The sequence below is a fragment of the Phascolarctos cinereus genome, unplaced genomic scaffold (assembly GCF_003287225.1).
Source record: "Phascolarctos cinereus isolate Bilbo 61053 unplaced genomic scaffold, phaCin_HiC Scaffold_9;HRSCAF=440, whole genome shotgun sequence".
Taxonomy (NCBI): Eukaryota; Metazoa; Chordata; class Mammalia; order Diprotodontia; family Phascolarctidae; genus Phascolarctos; species Phascolarctos cinereus.
In genome coordinates this window covers 20,799,439-20,822,619 of record NW_027556402.1, presented here as the reverse complement: position 1 = coordinate 20,822,619, position 23,181 = coordinate 20,799,439, and the positions used below count along the sequence as shown (strand labels likewise).

Sequence of the window (23,181 nt, the reverse complement as noted above, 5' to 3'; positions counted from 1 at the left end):
GAAATCTACTATCTTTGTTTTGAGGAGAAGGAATTGCTCAGTTCTCATAAATAAACTCTAAAACAGTTCTGGAAAGTCACAGATTATATTCTAACTCATGATCTCCTTTGGAGCTTGATAAAGCTGATGATAAAAAACAGAAACAAAGCACACCTCTTCTTTGTTGACAATTTGGTGGAGTAGACTGCTGTGAAGGGAATGTCCTAGTATCTAGATAGATAACTATGTTTGCTTGTATTCTAACCTCCCTAAAGGAAAAACAAAAACAAAACCTATTTTTCTATTCAAAGGATACAGAGGACCACACAGAGAGTTATAGATGCTGCTAGAATCACTCTGGGAATTCCAATCTTCCGACCTTCATTCTTGATGTTGACTTTGAGTGTCAGAGCAGCCTGAATCCAACAAACCAGTGTGCCAAATCCGAAAGTTAGGGAGGTGCCTACATTATGGATTTCTTCATCGTTGGTGAGCTTGGAGAAGAATAAACAATATAGCATGTGGAGGCTCATTTGCAAAAAAAGAAAAGAAAAGAAATATAGTTCTTTCGTGATTACAAAGTCTTCTGGTGCTACCCCTCCATCCCCACCCTGAGAGGGAGGAAAATTATTAAGGAAAATGTGAGAGAAGAGAGAGAGAAAAGAGATTATGAGAAAACACATTCAAGAGTAATACACCCTCCTGGCTACTCCTTCAACTTGCTTTCAAACCTGTGGGTTGGGTCCCCAGAGGTGGCTGCTCCTTTGGGTTCTAGGATTAACACTGTGGTTATCCTCTGCTACTATGTTTCCCAGTAACAATCAGCCAGTAGATACAATTAGCTCCTAGCTAAGATATTTAATAAAATGACATATAGTAAAACAAAGTAACTATGAAATATTCCTTCCCAGACACTGGGTGTGTGTTTGTCCACAAACACACGTGTTGCTGTTGGTTTTCCTTTATTCTGGGTGTCTTGACTTGCAAGTGAATTGGATTTAAGTGAGGCAGGGCTGTGCAGAGTCATTAACCTCACTCTTTCCTCCAGAGTTGTTGGAGTGCAGTGAGAAGACAGGTCAGGATGACTGGCGATGGGCCCAGATGCAGTGGGAGAGCTTTAGACCTTTTCTAAAACTGGTATCTTTAAAAGATCTCAGTTTGTCCAAGGCAACACACATTCAATAGTTAAGGGCTAAGTAAGAATGGAAGCAAAAGATGGTCTAGTTTGCCTTCAAAAATGAATCAGTCAGGGTGGGGGAATGGAGAGGGTGAACACAGCTTAGGATACACATGGGAAACACATGCTGAGGTCATTCACAACTCCAGAAATCCTCTCTGTAGTCCTCTCTGTGGCCCAGCTTTCAGTTGGTGAGGCTAGCTCTCCAATCCAGAGCTGGCTGTTTTCTCTAATGCTGTGGGTCATGTTTTCTCCCTCAGAATCCATGCCTATCTGGAGTGGGGGTCTTTGTTCCTTCTGCTGGTCATAAAATACTTTCAGACCGAGTCTGTAACTGCTAGACAGGGTATCAGTCTCTGGGCAACTTCTGGACACCATGACCAATGGGACAGAAGGAAGAGAAAGAAATTGCTTCTTTTCCTGCCATTCCCCCCACCCCCAACCTGCTTGCTCCTGAGCCCTGACTCCTTCGGAACTGAACTCTGTTCCCAGGGCTTAGGTATATAAAGACTCTCTTCCATTGATGACTTCCATTTGAGAAAGATGTCTTCACATACCCCAAAGGGACCTGGGCACAGAGGAATATTTATAGCTATAAACACCTTGTGATTATATCCTGGGCTTTCTAGGCTTAGCCTGGGGGTGGGGATAGGGAGTGAAGGTGGGGTTGGTCACTGATCAATTCCCTTATGTAAGGAAGAAAATAAGAATCTAGTCTTTGAGATAAAGTTAAAAATTTAAATTAAAAAAACAACCCTGTGTATGTTGGAGAAATGGCAAAAGGTTCTTCCCACGGTTTAAAGAAAGACACCCTCAAGTATTATCTTCTAGAAAAAGAAAATGAAATTTTAGAGTTGGCTGCGTATTCACAAAGGAAGGCAAACTCTTGAGGATGAATATTTTATTAGCATAGAATATTAATAAAAGCCCAGGGTGTTTCTTAATTTCTTGGTTGTAAAGAAGAGTCAAGGGCTGGCCATGTCTATCTTGTATGACAAAATTAGCCACGTGAGCAGATTTTTTAAAAATATTGTCTCAAGTGTAACATTAATAGAAGTAGCACTTGTAGTAATTGGAGACCTACAGAAATTAGAGGAGAGAGTCTTAAGGTACAGGGAGTTTTCTTCATGGGCCTTTTGCAAGGTTTGGCTTAGGAACTAGAAATTTGAAATTCATGCTACTAGGCAGAGTAATACTGTGGCCTAGTCATTTCAATTACTTCTGAAAAACTAAATCAACTGATTGGACCGGCATAGTCCATTAATATGGCTAAGAAAATAAAACCACAAATCACTGGAATGGCCTATGAAGGTTCACCATTTTGTGCTTATCTTATTTGTCTGAGTATAACTTTCAAAGGAGATGGTTGATAAAGGTTTTGGTTAAATTTGGTATCCTATTTGTTATCAAAATATTAATTGGCCAATCTTTATGAAGCACCTACTCAGTGCCTGGCACTAAGTGTAGCTTTCTCTTTCTGTCTCTGGGAAGCTCTGCTGCTTTCCAGAGCTGGATGCAACTAGCACAAGATCGTCTGAAAATAGGAGTGTCTTGTGGACCTCAACATCCCGGGGAAGCTTTCTCTTCAACTTGAAATCTGTGCTGGATCTCCTCTGTCACAATTGTGAATACCTGTGGCAAGAAGACATCCCTCTGTTTTGTGCCTTGTTGCCTGATGTTTATTGTCAGAAGGGCATCAAACAGGATTATTTCTGTTGTCATGGCTTTCTTGAGCTATTTTTGATGTGTAGATGGGAGATACTTGGTGTGAAGAAGACTGCAAGGTGCCCGAGTCGCTCAATCTAGTCAAATGCTTTTTGCATAATCGACAAAGCCCAGCTGGATCTTATATCTTCTACATTTTTTCTGCCAGCTGTGAAATAGTAAATATGTGGTCCATTGGGGAACACTCACAAAGATCTGCTTATTCCCTACCCCTACCACAGATGCCCTTGATTTTTATTTGAAGTTTTATACAGATGGGAAAGTAGGCATGGAGCTATCTTCTCAGTCACCCTTTTTAGTTATGAATGAGATGCAAGATTTTTCCATTATCTCCTCCTTTGAACTGATCTTTCAATATGCCCTCCAAATGATATCACTCTCAAGTACAGATTTCTATATTTAGTTGGTCCAATCCGGCTGCTTTTCTGTTTTTGTTCTCTTTCAGTCAACATTAAAAAATGTTTGTTGAACTGAAATAAATGTTGTAGAAGGTATAACTGCATTGGGTAGGAAGATGGATTGTGTGACCTTGAAAGTGATGGTGGAAACATGTAGGTAAGAAAAAAATATTATCATTGTGTCCTAGTCTGATGTCCCTGGTGCCACTTGGTTAAAAAACCTTAATGGTATTCCTTCCTTGAATAGAAGAATTCTCCCTTCCCAACACCATACAGAAGGCCAACATTTGATATAGATATATATGGAACCATACAATATATACTTGCATACATAATTTCTTTCTCTGAAGGACAGGCAGCATTTTCCTTCATAAGTCATTTGTGTTTGATTTGAATATTCATATTACTCAGAACAGCTTAGTCATTCACAGTTACTCTGAACAGAATTGCTGTTACTGTATACAGTGTTCTCTTGGTTCTGCTCATTTCACTCTGCATCTTTCTCTGTTTTTCTAAAACCAACCCACTCATCATTTCTTATAGCACAATAGTATTCCATTACCTTCACATACCACAGCTTGTTCAGCTATTCCCCAGCTGATGGGCATCCCCTCAATTTCCAGTTCTTTGCCACCACAAAGAGAGCTGCTATAAATATTTTAGAACATATAGGTTCTTTTCCTTTTTCCCAGAGAAGATTTAATCAGCTTAAGGGAAGGATCTTAATTTCCTGAAGCTAAGAGACTTAGCCTTTGGTGATTCAGCTAGGAGCAGGAATGCCTTTTAAAAGAAAATCCAATTAAGTAACTTAATCTTCCTGTATACCTTTGAGCAAAAGAAAGGGGGAAATCCTAGAGGGAGTGGTTAAAGAGGAAGTCATTGGTTTCCGGGAAGTATTTTTTCAATATTACTATTGTTCATTGCAAACAAATTAAAAAAAAAAACAAACAACAAACCCAAATCTAACCTATGTACTTCTGTTTTCCTTTGCTGTGGAATTTTATCTTTTATCGTTATATTTTATCTTATAAGTAAGATGTAAGTGGACATACTTCATAGGTCAGAGAGAATTCCAATGAATAGGAAAAACCTTTGAAGAGCTGGAGCTCTCTCCAAGTGAGAATGCTTGTAGTATAGTAAGAAACTATCTTAGGCAGACTTTGCCTAAAATGTAGAGAATATAATTTTTTCCCACAATTAAATGGCCTCATTTGGTGACTAAGAGCTTAACCTCTCCCAGTTCCTGAGAGTCCCATGAACCTTGTGGCTCTCTGTCTGGGGTTTCAGAACTGGCAGATAAGTAAGTGGCAGGTTTAGTTCTTGCACTCATGATTCCATCTCCTCTGTTTCCTAGGGCAGATTGAGTTTACTATCATTCTCTCTCTCTGTCTCTTTTTCTTTTCTGTCTTCTCTCTGTCTCTCTCTTTTCTCTCTCCTCTCTTTTTTTCTCTCTCCCCACCCCTTTCTTCAATCTCTATTGACTTGCACTTTTCCTTTTTCCTACAAATATACCTGTTTCCTCCATTGTTAAAAACAACAACAAAAGCCCTCTTACTCAATCTTCCTATTCCTGCTAGCTAGTGCTCATATTAATATTCTTCTCTTACTTGCTAAACTCCATGAAAAAGCCCCCAGCACTCAGTGTTCTTCCCCTCCTTTCATTCTATTCTAAATCCTTTGCATTCTGGCTTCTGCTCAGTCCCATAGAACACAGCCCCAAGGAAAGGAGATGTGTCATGGAAGCCTGATACACAGCAAAGCTATTGCTCTTTGGGAATGACAGCTAGAGAGCTGTGCATATGTAATGTTGTTAGATGGATACTGCATTTTCCTCGAGACAGGGAGAGCTGAGTTCAAATCCTGCTTCAGACATTTACTAGCTGTATCATCTTGGGCAAATCAATCAGCCTCTTTTTGTCCCAGTTTCCTCATCTGTAAAGCAGTGATAATACTAGCGCTTATCTTCCAAGGCGTTACCCCCCCCTTCATTCTACTGCTTTTTCTCTATTGATTATTTCCAGTTTATCTTGTCTAAATCTCATTTGTACATAGCAGGCTGTCTCCCCCATTAGTGATCTCCTTGAGAGCTGAGACTGTCTTTTGCTTTTCTTTGTATCCCTAGTGCTTAGCAGGGCAGCTAGGTGGCACCAACGATGGAGTCAGCAGGACCTGAGTTCAAATTTAGCCTCAGACATTTACTAGCTATGTAATCCTGGGCAAGTCACTTAACCCTGTTTGCCTCAGTTTCCTCATCTGTAAAGTGAACTGGAGAAGGAAATGGCAAACCACTCTAGCATATCTGTTCCCAAAACCCCAAATTTGGGTCACAATGAGTCAGATATGACTGAAAAATGACTGAACAACAAAAAAGTGCTTAGCACAGTGCCCTGCACACAGTAGGCATTTAATAACTGTTTCTTGACTGGCTGACTAAAATGAGAAATGTAAAGGACTTTACAAACCTTAAAGTGCTATATAAATGCTAGCATTGTTATTATTATTGTTTTTATATTATTATTATTATTAATGTTATATAAAATTTAGAGGTTGGAACCTCTTTGATCTGAATGCTATTTGACTTATGAATTTATTGCTAATATTTAGTATAAAAGTTTGTCTAGGAGACATAGGGCTCTTCCCATTAATGATTGTTTTAAACATTTAAGCATGTCTTTTCCAGTATGTCAAAAGTTAATTTGGTTTTGGTAAATAGTACAGCAGACCTCAGAAAACTGGAAATACTATCAGAAGTAAATGAGCAATAAATTTGTGTGATTTCCCCCTAATTCAAATACTTCCATTTTAGCTTCTAGATTGTTAATTTGCACCAAATGATGTTTCTGATAGGGCTTCCATTAGTCCTAGGCAATTTCCACAGGCCTTCTCCTTGATGCTGAAAATAGCAAACTTTATAGGCAGAAGCCTGGTTCCAGAGAGTAAAAAGTTAAAAAAAAATTTTTTTAACAAAATTCAGGCCAGGAATAGACTGTCCAGAGTGGTTTCTTAGAAGTCCAATCCAAGGCCATCCTGAAAATAGCCAGGCAATTTAGAGACAGAAGGCGTAGGCTGACTCCATAATCCAGGCCGTGGCCTTTTATTTTTCTTTTCACCTATTCAAGCTGTGGTTCTTGGGGATATTTTAAGTTTTCTAGGAAAACACAGAGGATAAATCTAACTATTTCCTGCTGAGTGCTAAAACCTCTGTTTGAGAAGTCCTATCAATCTTTGAGAAGCTGAGTTTTTGGTAGTTGCTGTGATTTAAAAGTGAGTGCCCTAAAAAAAAAATCAACGTGGAACAGGAAATGAGAGTGGTGGTATCCTTTCTGATCCCAAGGTTTGAGCTGTACAGTGTCCAGTTGGCACAACATGCCATGAGTAAGTAATTGTGGTTAAGAATGAAAGCAATACATTATTTTTTCTTTCCATTTATGTATATTATTTTTCCAGATGGCTAATAAGTTATAAGTTCTTATTCAATTGTTGGACCTGGCTACTTAATAAATAGAACTGTTAGGTATTTCTTTTGGCCTAAGGGTACCATGATAAAATTCAAAGCAAAATTGCAGTAGCTCAAAAGAAATGTGAGATGTGCAAATTTGGAGACATCTCCACTCCAAATGTTCATATGGACAATTTGGGGCCGACTTGTGGTAGAGCCTTTCAACCTCATATTGGTCTGATTAGCCACAGTTGGACACACTGGACCCTGACCCCAACGAAGATGTCATTTTGGTCCTTTTTGAGCAAAAAGGACAACATACAACCAGCTATGAAAAAATCACTGAGGCACAAAGGGTAAAATGAACTGAGAATGTCTTTACTAAGGTCAAACAGTTATTACTTTCTTTGACTTCTTCCTCAGCTTCTATTTTCGGTCTAGAAGACCTTGATTTTATGCAAGACCAGCCCCTGTTTCCATCTAAGGTGGAAGTAGGAAGATCCTTCCTTCCCTTGTTCCTAGGTTTCAGGGCATTAGGGCAATTGGTGTGGCTCCAATCCAAAATTGATTGGTAAGGATATTGTGTTGAGAAACCAGTCAAGACAAAGAGAAAAGCATGCATCATGGGTATTTTTAAACATATGGATTGATCTATACAAATAATTAAATGCTACAATTATAAATATATTCTTGTTATAGAATGTTTGAGGATGAATAGAATATCTTTCACTGTCACTCTGTTGCAAGAGCAGATTCCAAAGCAGTCAATCAGTAAACATTTGTAAAGTGTCTACTGTATGCCAGGTCATAGAAGCCACAAACATGAGCTTGGAAAGACTTCCAGAGATACTGGATGATAGACATGCACTGTGCTAAGCACTGGGGATATAAAAAGAGGCAAAAGACAGTCCCTGCCCTCGAGGAGCTTATAATCTAAAGGAGACAAGAAGCAAATACGCACACAACAACCTATATACAGGATAAATGGGAAATAATTGACAGAGGAAAGGAACTAGAATTAAGTAACTGCTGAAAGGTTTTGTAAGTAGATATTGGGTTTTTGGTTTTGTTTGGTTTTGGTTTTTGTTCAGTTATTTCAGTTGTCTGACTCTTCATGACCCCATTAAGTTGAGATCTTTCAATCAATGCATCTCATGGTAAAAGAACTTTTGCCCCCACAGAGATAATAATAATAATGATAACTCATACATATAATGCTTACCGTGTGCCCAACATTGTACTGAGTACTCTACATTCATCTTATTTGGTCCTCACAACAACCCATGAAGGTAGGTGCTGTTATTATCCCCATTTTACAGATGAGGAAACTGAGGCAGACAGAAGTGAACTGACTTGTCCAGGGTCGCACACCTAGCAAGTGCCTTGAGGTCAGATGTGAACTCAGGTCTCTCTGCTCAGTGCTAGCCATCTAGATGACTCAAAAGCTTGTAGAAAAGGGTCAAGTTGACTGGTTTAGTAACCACTCCCCTGTCCAAAGATAAGGCTTTGACACTCTGGAGCAAAGAGGCTGTGCCCATGGTAGTGTCTACCACTTCTGGGATGAAAACACAACTGTCTGTGAATCCCATTATGGATAGTCCCAGTGAGTGCCTTTGTGGAAGGCTTAGCCACAGTACCAGATAGCTGTCCTTACTGTTACCTTCACTTGCTATTCCTGACCTTAGTGGCCACAAATATTTATTTAAGAAGGGATGGGATAAGAGTACATACCGATATGCAAAATGTCTGTAATCACAGATGTGCAAATCAAACCATGTTGTTTTAAGCACTGACATTACTACATTTCATAAGCAAATAGATACAGCTGTGCACCCGGGTACTGGTAATCTCAGTGCAAAGGGACCATATTGCTAACTCTAATATTGGGAAGGACAGCTAGGGGGCATAGCACATAGAGCTGGGCCTGGAGTCAGGAAGACTCATCTTCTTGAGTTCAAATCTGGCTACACTATCTGTGTGACCTTGGGTAAGTCACTTCACCCTGTTTCCCTCAGTTTCCTCTTCTGTAAAATGAGCTAGAGAAGTATCTTTGCCAAGGAAACCCCAAATAGAGGGTCAGACCTGACTGAAATGACGAAATAACAACAAATATTGCGAAAGAAGGTAAGACAATTGTAAATGATAAACCAGGGATGATAGAAATCACTTTCTTTAATAACTCATTTCTTGGGACAGCTAGGTGGCACAGTGGATAGAGCATCGGCCCTGACGTCAGGAGGACTAGAGTTCAGATCTGGCTTCAGACCAAACACTTGACCCTTACTAGCTGTGTGACCCTGGGCAAATCACTTAACCCCAGTTGCCTAAAAACAAACAAAAAAGCTCGTTTCTTGTCAATATTCTTATTGCTTCACAAGGAAGACTGATTGGCACATTTTAGAGACATGACTAGTACCGGAGTGTCCTTACTAAGAGGAGTAAATAAGATTTAATTAGATGCCTCTGGGAGGAGGCCAACACTACAGTGACAATCTGGACTGTATATAAAGGACACCATTGGTTGAGCCAATTAGAATAAGCCACTGGCCTTTTGGCTGGCCTCCAAATGCATCAAGTCTAGGTGGGTTGGGGGTAAGTTCCACATGGACAATCCTCATCAATGTATGGGACTCTCTAATGGCCTGAGATTCCAATGGGTCAGAATGTGCTCTGAGGTCCAGGATTTCTTGAATGACCACCAGTGGTCCATACAGGATGACCTCAGTCATCAGTATCAGCCTGTTGAACTACATAATGAATTAGGAATCCCTTCTGACCAATGGTCATGGAGTTTATTCCTGGAGGTTCTCAGTTTGGGAATACAACCACTCACAATATGCCTCCCATACCTATACTTTCATGAGGGGAATCTGGACCCTGACTTCAGGGGCCTAAAGGGACCCTAGGAAAGATGCACGTGAGATTGAATAATCTTCTGTAATATGTTGGGGCTTGATGCACTGAGAGAGCCTAGCTGATTCATAGGAAGTGTTCTTGAAATAACACCAGATATTTGGTATGGAGTACAGAACTAGAGAATTCTCTGACCTGCACAACTGTTCACTTGCTAAGCACATAAGGATCAGAGATTAGTATGTAGTTGTAGGACATGATAAAATTTGCTAGCTTGGACAAAGAATGGGAAGGACAGTTCCCAGACGAAATTTATAGCTGTAATGGAACAATCAGGGTAGTGATTTAGAATATCCATTTTGTAATAGCTATGGCTACTGGTCAGCTGACTAGAATAATAATCATGCTTCCAAGGATCATTCCTTTGTCCTTTGATGGACCCACCCAATACCAGGTAGTTTCACTGATGTCATAGCCTTCTGGCTTCTTGAGGTTGTGAATTTGAAGTCAGGAAAACCTGAGTTCAAACCCTGCCCTAGACACTCATGGCGTGACCTTAGATAAGTCATTTCATGTCTGTCTACCTTGGTTTTCTCATTTATAACATAGGGATAGTTGTTTTTCAGTCATTTTTCAGTTTTTCTGACTCTTTGTGATGCTATTTGGGGCTTTTTTGGCAAAAATACTTGCCATTTCCTTCTCCAGCTCGTTTTACAGATGAGGAAACTGAGGTAAACAGGGTGAAGTGACTTCCCCAGGGTCACACAGTTAGTAAGTGTCTGAGGCCCGATTTGAACTCAGGAAGATGGGTCTTCCTGACCCCAGACCCTGTGCTCTATGCACTATGGCAGCCCCTAGCTGCCCTGTTTTTCAGCTACCTTCCAGTAAGTTCACTGTATTGAGAACCAGTGTTGGGGAGTGCAGAGATGTCAGACTTGAATTCCTGTCAGTGCAGCTCGAACCAGATTAAAATGTAATTGGGAGGGGCAGCTAGGTGGTACAGTGGATAGAGCACCAGCCCTGAAGTCAGGAGGACCTGAGTTCAAATCTGGCCTCCGACCAAGCACTTGACACTTAATAGCTGTGTGACCCTGGGCAAGTCACTTACCCCAACTGCCTTAAAGAAAAAGAAAAAGAAAAAAAGAAAAACGTAATTGGGAAATGTTAACAGAATAAATAAAAATACAATACAACATAGATAATGTTACTTTGTGGTTTTCTAAGGTAATACGCAGCTAGCAAAGTTTGACGCCACTGGTATAGTAAAAGTACATTGAATTTGGAACTAAAGAACCTTAGTTCAAAGCCTAGCTCTGGCACTTATTGGTGGCATGTTGCTTAGTAACTAACTTTACCTCTCTAGACTCAGTTTCTCTATCTGTCAAATGAAGGGATTAGACTAAGTGACACTGAGAAATCTATGCTCCTATTCCCAGCACCCAGTTCAGAACACATACATAACAAAGACAGAACAGAATGAAAGAATTCCCCTCCCCCCAAAATAAACCCATCCAGACCTCTCAGTCCACTGGAAGTGGGGAGTGACGTGCTTCCATTAGCATCCTTAGGCTTCTTCCTAGAGACTCACAGAGATACAGGAAAAGCAAATGGTTGGCTGCCATATTTAAGTAAGCAGAAATCCAGTGGTTACGTTGGAAATAAAGGTAAGGTGAAAGCATAACTAGTATGGGGCAGGAGAAAAGGCAGAAAAGAAAGTACCTGAAAATTACCGAGTAATGTCATTCCAAAGGAAGCCAGGCACAGGGCCACCAAGCCACTCACATTTAGCCACGGGTTTAAAACTTTGGGTTTCAACTGTATGAAGCGAAGAATTGCTACCACAAGGGCTAAAAATCAAACAAAAAATAAAATTTAAAAGTCACAATAGCATACTCTTCTTCACACTGTATGTGTAGAAATGCCCAACGACATTGATAATCATAGAGAAAATTTCCATGTGGTGACTGACCCGTTAATCTGTCTTTAGGGAATCCGATGGTACCTCAAGCGGGCAGTGATGATATGTGTGGTTTATGCATTGCAGGGAAGAGGGGACAGCAACATGACATCCTTGGAGTTCCTGAAAACAAGGTCAGCACAGGCCAGAGAGCCTTAGGAGACCCTTCTCAGCTGAAGTCAGCTTCATACTCTTCACACTGTGCTTTACTTGGGGTTTAAAATCTGAGCTCAAATTGTAGCTTTACCATTTCTTACTTGCATGACTTTGGGCAAGTCACTTACATTTTTGTCCTGTAGATGGTTGGTATTTTTTATATATTATATTTAAAATGTTATGAAAGTAGAAGGGAAAGGTGATTGACTGGGACTGTAAAGAGTCATGGTGAAGGCTTTTCCTCTATATTTGTCTTTCCTGTAAAAGCACTCACAGATTAATAATTATATTTAGGTCATGATTGCTAATTATCAGTGTCCCCCAAAACTCTGTCATGAGCCCTTTTCTTTCCTCCATTTATATTATTTCACTTGATTTCATCAGCTCCTATGGATTCATCTATCAGCTCTATGCAGATAATTCTCAGGATAGATTTATTCTCCCTAACCTAGGTGGCACAGTGGATAGAGTGCTGGGCCTAGGAAGACTCATCATCCTGAGTTCAAATCTGGCCTCAGACACTTACTAGCTATGTGACCCTGGGCAAGTCACTTAACTCTGTTTGCCTCAGTTTCCTCACTTATAAAACGAGCTGGAGAAGGAAACAGAAAACCACTCCAGTATGTTTGCCAAGAGAACCTCAAATGGGGTCATGAAGAGTTAGACATGACTGAGATGGCTGAACAACAATAAAAGTCTCATATCTCCAACTGCCTTTTGGAAATCCCAAACTAGATGTCCCATAGACTTATCAAACTTAGCATGTCCAAAATGGAACTTATTATCTTCCCCTTCCAAACCCTTCCCATTTCTTAAACTTCCCCTTCATTCTCGAGGGCACCCCCATTCTCCCAGTCACCCTGGCTCAAATCCTAGGCATCATCCTCCACTCCTCAATCTCTCTCCTCCTATATCCAATCTGTTATGACAATGATGTCTTCACAATATCAGTTGTACGTGTCCTCTTCTCTCCTCCAGAATTGCCACCACCTGGGGCAAGCCCTCATCCCCTCATGCCTGGACTACTGGAGTAATCGGATGGGCCTGCCACAAATCTCTCCTGACTCCACTTCATCCTTCACTCAGCTCTCAGCGATCTTCCCGAAGGGCATCTCTGACCACCTTGCCTCCTTATTCAGTCAACTTCAGTGACTCTCTATTACATTAAGGACCAAATAACAAATCCCCTTTAAAAGCCTTTGTAAAGCCCTTCACACCCTGTCCCGCCCTAGCTTTCCATGTACTCCCTAATCCATTGACATTGGCCTCCTTACTGCTCCTCACACAAGGCACTCCTCCGGACTTTGGACATTTTCCCTGGTTGTCCTCCATGCCTGGGGTTTTCTCCCTCCTTACTTTTACTTCCTGGCTTCTCTGGCTTCCTTCAAGCCTCAGATAAAATCTCACCTTCTACAACGAGGCTGTCCTGGAACTATTTTTTTGCCTTAGAGTGCCTGGTACATGGTAATATATAGTATATATAGTATATATAGTATAGTATAGTATAGTATAGTATAGTATAGTATAGTATAGTATAGTATAGTATAGTATAGTATAGTATAGTATAGTGTATGCTGTATTACCAGTAGTATATCCTATAGCATAGTAGTAGTATAGTACAGCATATATATAGTAATATAAAGTTTAATAAATGCTTGTTGATCTGGTTCGACTTCAATAATCTTTGCCAGTGAAGAAAAATACTCAGTGAATTATTGACATTTGAAAACTGGGGACACCGTCGATCTAGATTGTTGGAGCAGAGAACCAGCCCAAGGAAGTGAAGTTGGACCCTGAGTTTGAGGACTACAAGGGAACACCTTATTATGAGCGGTGTCTCTCCATCCCGGCTCCCCGTGTGGCATAACTCGGTTATGTTGTGGTTATAGTTCTGCTCCCCATCTCAGTTGGCAGTGAGATACTCTTTGGGGCAGGTTCCAGTGGGGGTTGGGGTCAAGACCTTGTGCTCCATGACAAGGGAGCTGGGCTACTGTGTTACCCCAGGCAAACAGCAAAGCCACTGGGGGCTGGTGAGCAGCTCCTCAAAGATACTGAATATATGAATACAGTAAAAACCCAAAATAAAGTAATACCTATCCAGAGTCTAAATTGATTTGGGCCTTAACTGGACTCAGTATTGGTGATTTGAAAAGACACAGTTGGCATTACTTTTCAAAAGCTGAACTCTCTGGGTCTGTACAAGTTACACAGAAAAAGTCTCTAGAAATTCCTATCTAATTACGGCCCTAATTATATGTCCAATGGAGAGCCCTAACTAGGGTGGAGAGACAGAGGCTTTGTCACATAGGCATTGAAATTGAGAGGGCACTAATTAGTTTTCTGCATTGAAAAAAAGATGACAGCGTGGCACCTACTTAGTAGGAATAATTAATTAAAATAAAAACCTTTAAAAGAAAGAGCCAGCAATTTTCATTTTAGCTTTTAGGTCTAACATAACATTTTAGAAGAAATGAAAAGACAGATCTTTCCCATTCTGCTTTCGGTGCTCAGAAAATCACATCCTTGCCCTCCCCCCTCCCCTTCCCCATTCATATCATTTGCATCAGAGGAAGACGACTTATAAATTCTTCTATCAGCAGTTCTTTTCCAGTCCATGGCCAAAATCTTGTTTCGCTATTTATCCATCTGTAATTTCTATTTATGATTGCAGTAGGATGCAGCGATCAATCTATTTGGGGTAAAGGTTAGGTGGGAGCAAAGTGACATTATTTAGGTAACAAATAATTCAGTTTTAGTCTTACTCCTCATAACCCCTCTAAGGCATATAATAATATCCTTTAGGAGAAAGGATGCTTATTAATGTCTTACTGCTTCAGTGTTTAGGGGAGATAGGGGCCTGTTGGAGTTGTCAATTTTGGAAGGTAAGAGGAAAGGTAGGAAGGAGGAAAGAAAGGAAGGAGGGAAGGAAGAAAGGAGGGAGGGAGGGAAAGAAGGAAGGAGGAAGGAAGGGAAGGAAGTAAAGAAAGAAAGAAAGATAGGAAAAACGTGTATCAAGTGCCTACTATGTGCCAGGCTTTACAAAGTAAATTTTACTAATTTACAAAAAAATTATCTCATTTGATCCTCACAACAATCTTGGAGCCAGGTGCTATTATTATCCCCATTTTACAGCTGAGGAAACTAAGGCAGACAGAGGTTAAGTGACTTGCTCAAGGTCACAGAGCTAGTGTTTGAGCCTGGATTTGAACTTGGGTTTCCCAACTCCAGGAAGGAAAATAACCAAGTATTCAATCTTTGCTCAGTCTGTCCAGAAGATGGAGGCTTTCCGAATCTGAATAAACACTGTACAGACTCATTTGTAAATGGCATGCCATGTCATATAAGGCTGCCAAAGCACGCAGATTGATGGACAAATGCAGGCTGATTTGTTGTTAGTTGTTATTAGTAATACTGACGTCAGCCTGATTTAGTGGAAAGAGCACGAGGCTCTGGTGGCAGAGGACCTAGGTTCAAATCCTGCCTATATCACTCACTACCTTGTGACCCGAAGCAAGTCAGTTCAAGTTAGGCCAGTCAATGTCTTTGCCCCTCAGTCTCCTCACCTGTAAAATGAGGCTATTAGATTAGATGATCTCAGAGGTCCCTTCCAATTTCGGATCCATGATATAATCCCAAGTAATGGATTTGACCAGAGAAAATAAAGTATTTGCAGCTAGAGCAGAAAAATCATTTAAGGAAGAGCTGCCTTCCACGCCAAAAGAGACACGTCACCCATGAGTCCTGTTCTCCCAAAACACTCCTTGTGAGGAGGTCTGCATGTACCATATGGCACTAACCATAATGAAAGATGAAAAAGAAAAAAAAGAACACCAAATGCCACCTTCGTGCTAAAGTTAGGAAAAAACAATTCACATCATTTGCATCCTAGGGGAGCCGAGAGTGGTTGAAATCCAAGAAAGTGAAGGATATGTTTGGTTTTGGAAAATTGGTAATACTTTAGAATTCAACTGGAGGCTTTGCCTATGAATCACTTTGCTGGGCTGTTCATAAACTATGATTTTTTAAAAATTTTTTACTGTTTTTATTTTGGAGGCAATCAGAGTTAAGTGACTTGCCCAGGGTCACACAGCTGGTGTGTGTCTGAGGCCAGATTTGATCTTAGGTTCTCCTGACTTCAGGGCCAGTGCTCTATCCACTGCACCACCTAGCAGCCCCAACTCTGATTTTTAAAAAATAACTCTAAAGAGAAATGGAAAACATTGAGAATATGAGACCTATTTTTAAGGCTATGGAATCCAACATATGGATCAGTATCCTAGTACTGGACAAGGCAGCCCCTAAAAATATCCAATACGTAGGTTTGCACCCAGTAGGACTACTTTATGAAGTAGGGGAAAGTTTGTTTATGTTGTCATGGAAAGAGCATGGCCTTGAAGTTAGTAGGAAGGAAAGAAAGAAGGGATAAAGGGAAGGAGAAAGGAAGGAAAGAAAGGATGGAGGGAGGAAGGAAGGAAAGGAGGGAGAAAGGAAAGAAAGGATGGAAGAAGAAACAGGAAAGGAAGGAAGGAAAGGAGGGTGGAAGGAGGAAGGAATGGAGAGAAGAAGGAAGGAATAAAAGGAGGGAGGGAGGAAGGGAGAGAGGAAGAAGGAAGTAAACAAGGAAACAAGTATTTATTAATTACCTACTATGTGCTAGGCACAGTCCTAAGTGCTTTACAAATATTACCTCATTTGATACTCATGAGCCCTAGAAGGTAGATGCTATTATGATCATAATAGGTATTTATGACAGTAGATTATTGTCGTAAGAGTGTGGAAGGTATAATGAAAGCCTGGCTTGAAGGAATGAGCTATAAAACCCAAGTTTTAGGATTAGAAGGGGCGCATAGGAGGCTTCTGTAATCAGGCCTTGGGCTGGTTGTCCTGCAAGATTCAGTGCTGAATTCTAGCTAAGCATTTTGGGAGTCATAATTCTCCACCTTGCGGAAGAAATGGGGAGCCACGGCTGGGCCAGAAGCAGATTTTAAAAGATCTCTCCAGGTCGGCCGGGGAGCTGAGTTGTGGCAATCTGCTATGTTGATCACAGTTACCGACTAAGCGTGGTGGCTGCTGGCTGCAAGTTTCCCTGTTTGAACAAGGGAACACCCATTATGTTTTGCCAGAGGGTGGCTGCCCTTTTGAGACCCCCAGAGCTCCAGACATGTTTCTCCCTTCCGTTGTCTCCCTCCTAGGTTTGACTTTGCTATCTGGCTTCAGTCTGTGATTTGTCTTTGCTATGCTTTAATTATGCCTTCAAAGTGACTTTACTTTTTCTTCATACAAAACCTCTGACTGGGCATGAAAAGCTGTGTCTTGTAGGTTCGAACCTTGCCGGAAAGTCATTATCTAGTTGACAACACAGAATTTTCTATTTCAGCATGGCAGCCGCAGGCTTCCTGGGGGCATAATTTTACTAATCACTCTTAATTTCTCAATAAACAGAGTTTAAACTGAATTTGAGTCTTTGGTTTACCTCTAAACAAACTAAAGGTGCCTGCTGTTGTAACAAGGCTCGGCTGTCTCAATCTTCCCCAGCCCAGGCCCCAGTGAAAGAGAGGGAGGAGACCAGAGAGGAAAGCTGGAAGGGAGGGATTAGGAGAAACAGGGTGGGGCATAGAAGGGAAAGTCCTCTCTCTGAGCTGAGCTGGCCCTTGGGAGAGGATGGGCATGGCCGAGCAGGATTTCCCTCTGCCCCCTTCCATAAAGGGAGGAAGGAATAAAAAAGTCAATAATGGCTTGCCAATTTTGCCCACTATAGCGACATCTGCTGGCTCCATTTACACGTGCCAGCCGTAAAGGAGATTCAATTAGGGTTGATGCATTGCTCTGTGGGGATATTGGATCCTGGGAAAGAGAGAAGACAGATGTTCCCCAAAATGGTGTTAGAGAAGAGGCTATGAACCAGACAGATTATTTGGGCTACTTCACATCTTCTAGGACAATATCAGACGATGCCACTCTGATGCTACTATTGAGCTTTGGACATAAAACTAATAGTATCTGCACAAATGAAATGTTTTTCTGAATTCATTTGCCACATTCAGGAGAATCCTGGAATGTTTTTTACCTTTACAGCAGAGAGTGGGAAGGAGAAGAGTAAAGATGACATTCTTTGCCATAGAATTGCATTCACATTAAATTGCATTTTTGTGCAGAACAAAAACAAAAGGCCATTTTTCAGCATATTGAAAGAGCACCATGAAATGCACTTGACTCGGGCTTAGAAGAATCTTTTAACTTGAAAAAAAAAAGAAATGTTAAAACTGTTTTACATGTAATTGGGGGAAAATAAAATATCAAATTAAAAAAGAAGAATCTTTTAAAAGAATATGTATCCCCTTAAGTAAATAAACCATTCTTCATGCTGTTCTTACCAAGAAATGCTGCCATGTTCATCACTTGACTGAACACACAACTTGCTGGAGGTTCATCGCCTGCAATACTTAAAAAACAAGGTTTCGTTAGAGCTGGGCTAAAATTCTCCTTCCCTGTGGGCACATCACCCACTCTCTTCCACAAAGACCCGAAACGTGAAATACCCAATTACCTTATATAGGGTGCGTGTTTCTGACCAGGTTTCCTAGAGAACATAAAACAGGGAAGCCCACATTAAAGGTCTGACTTTTTAGTTCAAAAATGAGCTTCATCCCCTGGTGAACTTTTTGCTGAGCTAAATGAACAAAAGTAAAACAACAGAGATACACTTTACCTTTCAGGTGCATTTAAAGAGAAAATTTTGTTATCTTCCACAGCTATGAAGTATCTAGAATGAGAGAGAGAGAGAGAGAGAGAGAGAGAGAGAGAGAGAGAGAGAGAGAGAGAGAGAGAGGAGAGAGAGAGAGAGAGAGAGAGAGAGAGAGAGAGAGAGAGAGAGAGAGAGAGAGAGAGAGAGAGAGATGTGAATAATTTCTCTTGGTTCATGGTTTTATTAGGAAAATGAATGAAATTTTTAACCTAATTAACTGATCTCTCAACAGCTATCACTAGATTTCATTTAGCCTGTAGAAGTCAAAAGTTCCACTAATATCATCACTAATATCATCCCTGACCTAGATGACATAAAATCATTCCGGGAAGAGGAAGCAAGACGTGAAGAGGGTTACTATTATATATTATATTATATATGTTACATACTATTGTATATAATAATATATATTATTATATACATTATTACATGAAACGAAGAAAGAAAAAATGGCTGTTTGTTATAGAGCAGCTAGTTATAAAAAAAGTGTGCTTGTTAAGGAGAATGTATATCATTAGCTATAGGAGACAGATGAGGGATATGCCTTTGTTAGTAGAGCTGCTTTCACTCAATCAGAGGGATCTGACAGATTAGATAAGTGAATGGAACATTCCAGAGCCTGAAATCCACTCTTTCGTTAAGTCAATGAAATCTTTTTGTACCAATTAGGGGAGCAAAGAAAGACACTGAAGAGAATGAGCTGTTGACTTTGGATGGATCACATGTTTCAAAATGGCACATATAGAACTAGATGGAATCAGTTACATTCTCTCAAAAATTCATTTTCAACAAAAGTTAAGCCAGAAATGTTCTTATGAGATTGTTTATTGAATGATGAGTTATTGAGAGTGTATTTATGTATGTATTACATGTATGTGTGTATGTATGATATCATTATAATATTTAGTGTGTGGAAAAAGCACTGACTGGCATCAGAAGCCTTGGGTTCAAATGTTGGCTCTGTCATTCACTGCCTTGTGATCTTGGGCAAGAATATTCATTTCTCTGGGCCTCAGTTTCCTCACCTGTAAGATGAAGGAGTTTGCTCTAACTCTGTGATGACTCATGGTGACTTGGATTTAATGTTTACCTCCGCATGGATGACTAGCTATGAATGAAACTATGGAATAAATCCTTGCCCTACCAAGGCCAGAAGAGTAAAACTCACAAGTAAATCCATGCATGCATTCATTTATTTATTTAATGTTCTTTTTCATTTTTAGTTTTGAGTTCCATCCTTCCCTCTCTCCCCTCCTCCCTTCCTGAGACAGTAAGCAATCTGACACAGGTTATACACATGCAATCACATAAAAACAGTTCCATATTAGTCATTTTGCTCCAAGTAAATTTTTAAAATGTTATCAGGTCATAAAATGTTTTACATTTACTAATAAAACTAAATAAATGATCAGTATTTATCAACAAATGCCTTGGGGCAGCTAGGTGGTACAGTGGATAGAGCACCGGCCCTGGATTCAGGAGGACCTGAGTTCAAATCCGGCCTCAGACACATACCACTTACTAGCTGTGCGACCCTGGGCAAGTCACTTAACCCCATTGCCTAGCAAAAACAAACAAACAAAAAAAACCAAATGCCTCGTATAGCTTCTCTTTCCCTTCTCCCTCCCTTCCCTATAAAGGAGGTTAGCAAGGAGAAGGGAGTATGTTTTGCCAAGCATTTCATAATCCTCTGGGCCTCAGTTTTCTCGTCTGTGAAGTGAAGGGATCGCTAAGGTTCCTATCAATTTTACTGAGGTCATGAAATATAAGGTAGTGAGCAGTGGGATGGGACAAAGGATCCTTCCCTGTTCATTCTCCCATGTTTATCCTGACCCCTGGGTCCCCAGATACCTGAATGAATAAGCCACTTACACTATCCATAGTCCAGCTGAAGTAAACAGGGTGAAAACAAGGGGTAAAAACATCCACACACTGCATTTCTTCCCATCCATGCCTGCTCCACTGAAACAAAGGGAAAAGGGACGGATTACTGAGGAACAATCCCTCCTGACAAATACAGGTCACTTTTTTTCAGGGTTTTTTGGGGGAGGGTCAACCATATTTACTCTCCTTATGGAACAGTAGATAGAGCTCTGGGCCCAGAAGAAATCAGGAAGATCTGAGTTCAAATCTAGTCTCAGACACTTACTAGCATAACCTCTGCTTGCCTCAGTTTCTCCTCCTGCAAAATGGGGCCGCTAGGTGGCAAAGTGGTTAGAGCACCAGCATTGAAGTTAGGAGGACCAAAGTTCAAAATTGGCTTTAGACACTTACTAGTTGTGTGGCCCCAGGCAAGTCACTTAACCCCTTTGGCCTCAGTTTCCTCATCTGTAAAATGAGGTGGAGAAGGCAATGGCAAACCACTCCAGTATCTTTGCCAGGAAAACCCCAAATGGGGTCATGAAGAGTTGGACACAACTAATCAACTTTTTTTTAAAATGGGGACAATAATAGTACCTACCTCCCAGGGTTTTTCTGGATATAAAATGTGATTATATTTATGTGCTCTGTAGACTTCATAGTGCTATATAAATGCTAGCTATTATGATTGTTGAAATAACAATAGTGTTGGGGTGGAACCAAGATGGTGGAGTGAAGGCAGGGACTCACCTGAGCTCTCCCCCCAAACCCCTTCAAATACCTTTAAAAAGTGTTTCTGTACAAATTCTAGAGCAGCAGAACCCACAAAAAGACAGAGTGAAACAAATTTCCAGCCCAAGACAACCAGGAAGGTTGAAAGATCTGTTGCGCTAGGCTGAGAGAGGAGCACAGCCCAGGAAGGCTGTGCCAGTGCAGACCTGGTCCCAGCAAAGCTGGACCTGGCCTCAGGGGACTGAATCACTGGCAGCAGTGGCAGTTTCCAGATTTCTCAGCCCACAGACTCCAGAAACAACTTAGAAGGTCAGCAGGAGGAGTCTGTTGCACCCGGATGAGAGAAAAATGCAGTCCAGTGTAGGCTATGCCAGTATAGCTCTGGCCCCAGCAAACCAGGAGCAGGCCTTGGGAGTGACTGGGTTGGCAGTGGCAGCAGCTGTTTCTGGAGCTATCAGCCCACAGACAGAATGATTGAAAGTCACCTATTTAGACTTCTGGGAGCCAAGGTGGTAAATCACTCTCACCTTCCCTTATTGACCTTGAAAAACCCAGAGAATATTGCCCCAGGAAAAATCCTGGAATAGTGGAGCCAGCAGAAAGACAAGGTACAGCAGTCTTTTAGCTTGGAGGCTAGGGGGATTAATGGGAAAGGTCCCTCTTCTGTGGCTGAAGGGGACCAGTATAGGACAAGAGGAGTCACAGCAAGCCAGTGGCAAGCCCCACCTCAGCAAACCAGCGGGAGATCCTGAGCCCCAGGGTGGTGCAGCAGGCAAGTGCCAACACCAGGACTCTGCCCCCGACCCACATGCCTTGGTACTGCCAGGGAAACTGGTAGACATCAGCTCAAAGAACCACCAAATGCGCTGGCAGACAGATGTCCACTAACAGCTGAACTTACTCATGCTCTAGCACAACCCCAGGTGAAGAGGTGACCTCCAGTGGCCAGGCCACCCCTCACACTGCACCCCTCGAGCTTCAGTGTAACCCCAGGGAAATGCAGAAGGACCCCACCTGGCCTCTGCACACAGCAGCCACTACCACCAGCTCCACCTCAGCACCAGGTAGGCTACCAGACCCCTACAGCCTCCAGCAGTCAGTACCAGAGGCCCCAGCATACAAAGCCAGGAACGAGGCCCCCAGCCCCCAGCACAAGAAGCGTGGGACAGTGCCCCCTGTGCCCCAGGAGCAGAGATCAACTTTAAAAGCCAGGAAAAAGGCAGACACCATGAGCAAAAAGCAACAAAGAAAAACAATGAGCATGGAGAAGTATTGTGGTGACAGGGAAGATGAAAACACACATTCAGGAGAGGACACCATTGTCAATATACCCACACCCGAAACCTCAAAGGGGACTATGAACTGGTCTCAAGCCCAAACAGCCTTCTTGGAAGAGCTCAGGAAGGATTTTAAAAGTCAAATAAGAGAGGTAGAAGAAAAAGTGAACAATTCCTTTAAAAATACAACTGCCAAAATGGAAAAAAAGTACACTGAAAAAACCACTTCTTAAAAAGTAGAACTGGCCAAATGGAAAAGGAGGTACAAAAGCTAACTGAAGAAAACAATTCATTAAAAATTAGAATTGGGCAAGTGGAAGCTAATGACTCTATGAGACATCAGCAATCAGTCAAACAAAATTAAAAGAATGAAAAAATAGAAGAAAACAGAAATAATAGTGTTCCTAGAGTTATATCCTATAGATTTTTGTTTTAGTCACAAAGCAAAGAAAGTCCGTTTCTTATAACTTCACACACAGAAAGCTCCTTCTCCTACAGGAAATTATGGGCATGGCACCCACAGCAGGAAATCAGTTATTTCATTGTCCTCTCTGAAAAGATGGAGGGTGGTGTTCGTAACAGGCCCTTTGTCTTTCTGCAGCAGACAGGCAGAATCATCACCAACCTCAATAACTGTATTTTTGTTATTGTTTAGGACCTTTAGAGAAACCTTGGGTACCCAAGTTTTGTCCTTATGGCCAGCTTTCCACTTCTGGTGCTATTATTAATATTTGAGGGTTCTCACTATACTGAATGTTTAAGGAAAATAGTAACAGAAGCAAGTGAATACCACTCATTCTGGCAACAGAAGGAAGGAATTACAAGTTTGGAAACTGGAACATCTCTCAGGAAACTGTTCCGAGCAATGCCCTCAGGAGACAAG

At 41.2% G+C, this 23,181-nt stretch overlaps 2 protein-coding genes across 8 annotated transcripts in view; one reads left to right on the top strand and one right to left on the bottom strand.

Moving 5' to 3' along the window:
* Positions 1 to 13,100, top strand: part of ENOPH1 (enolase-phosphatase 1) — a 55,946-nt gene extending 42,846 nt beyond the window's left edge. For 2 of the 4 annotated variants that reach the window (XM_020988398.2, XM_020988401.2), the window contains exons 6-7: positions 11,559 to 11,662; positions 12,663 to 13,100. In XM_020988398.2, the coding sequence (XP_020844057.1) occupies positions 11,559 to 11,662; positions 12,663 to 12,836 (278 nt within the window). In that variant the 3' untranslated portion in view covers positions 12,837 to 13,100. Of the gene's footprint in view, positions 1 to 290; positions 382 to 11,558; positions 11,663 to 12,662 lie in introns of those variants that run through there. The other 2 variants (XM_020988399.2, XM_078148732.1) reach the window with 2 other exon arrangements.
* The window catches only part of TMEM150C (transmembrane protein 150C), a 63,646-nt gene that overhangs the window by 4,384 nt on the left and 36,081 nt on the right, over positions 1 to 23,181 (bottom strand). For all 4 annotated transcript variants that reach the window (XM_020988405.2, XM_020988406.2, XM_020988409.2 and 1 more), the window contains 6 exons: positions 20,302 to 20,391; positions 18,394 to 18,447; positions 18,232 to 18,264; positions 18,059 to 18,126; positions 11,291 to 11,418; positions 296 to 473 (listed from right to left, as the gene is read on the bottom strand). In XM_020988405.2, the coding sequence (XP_020844064.1) occupies positions 296 to 473; positions 11,291 to 11,418; positions 18,059 to 18,126; positions 18,232 to 18,264; positions 18,394 to 18,447; positions 20,302 to 20,381 (541 nt within the window). In that variant the 5' untranslated portion in view covers positions 20,382 to 20,391. The remainder of the gene's footprint in view (positions 1 to 295; positions 474 to 11,290; positions 11,419 to 18,058; positions 18,127 to 18,231; positions 18,265 to 18,393; positions 18,448 to 20,301; positions 20,392 to 23,181) is intronic.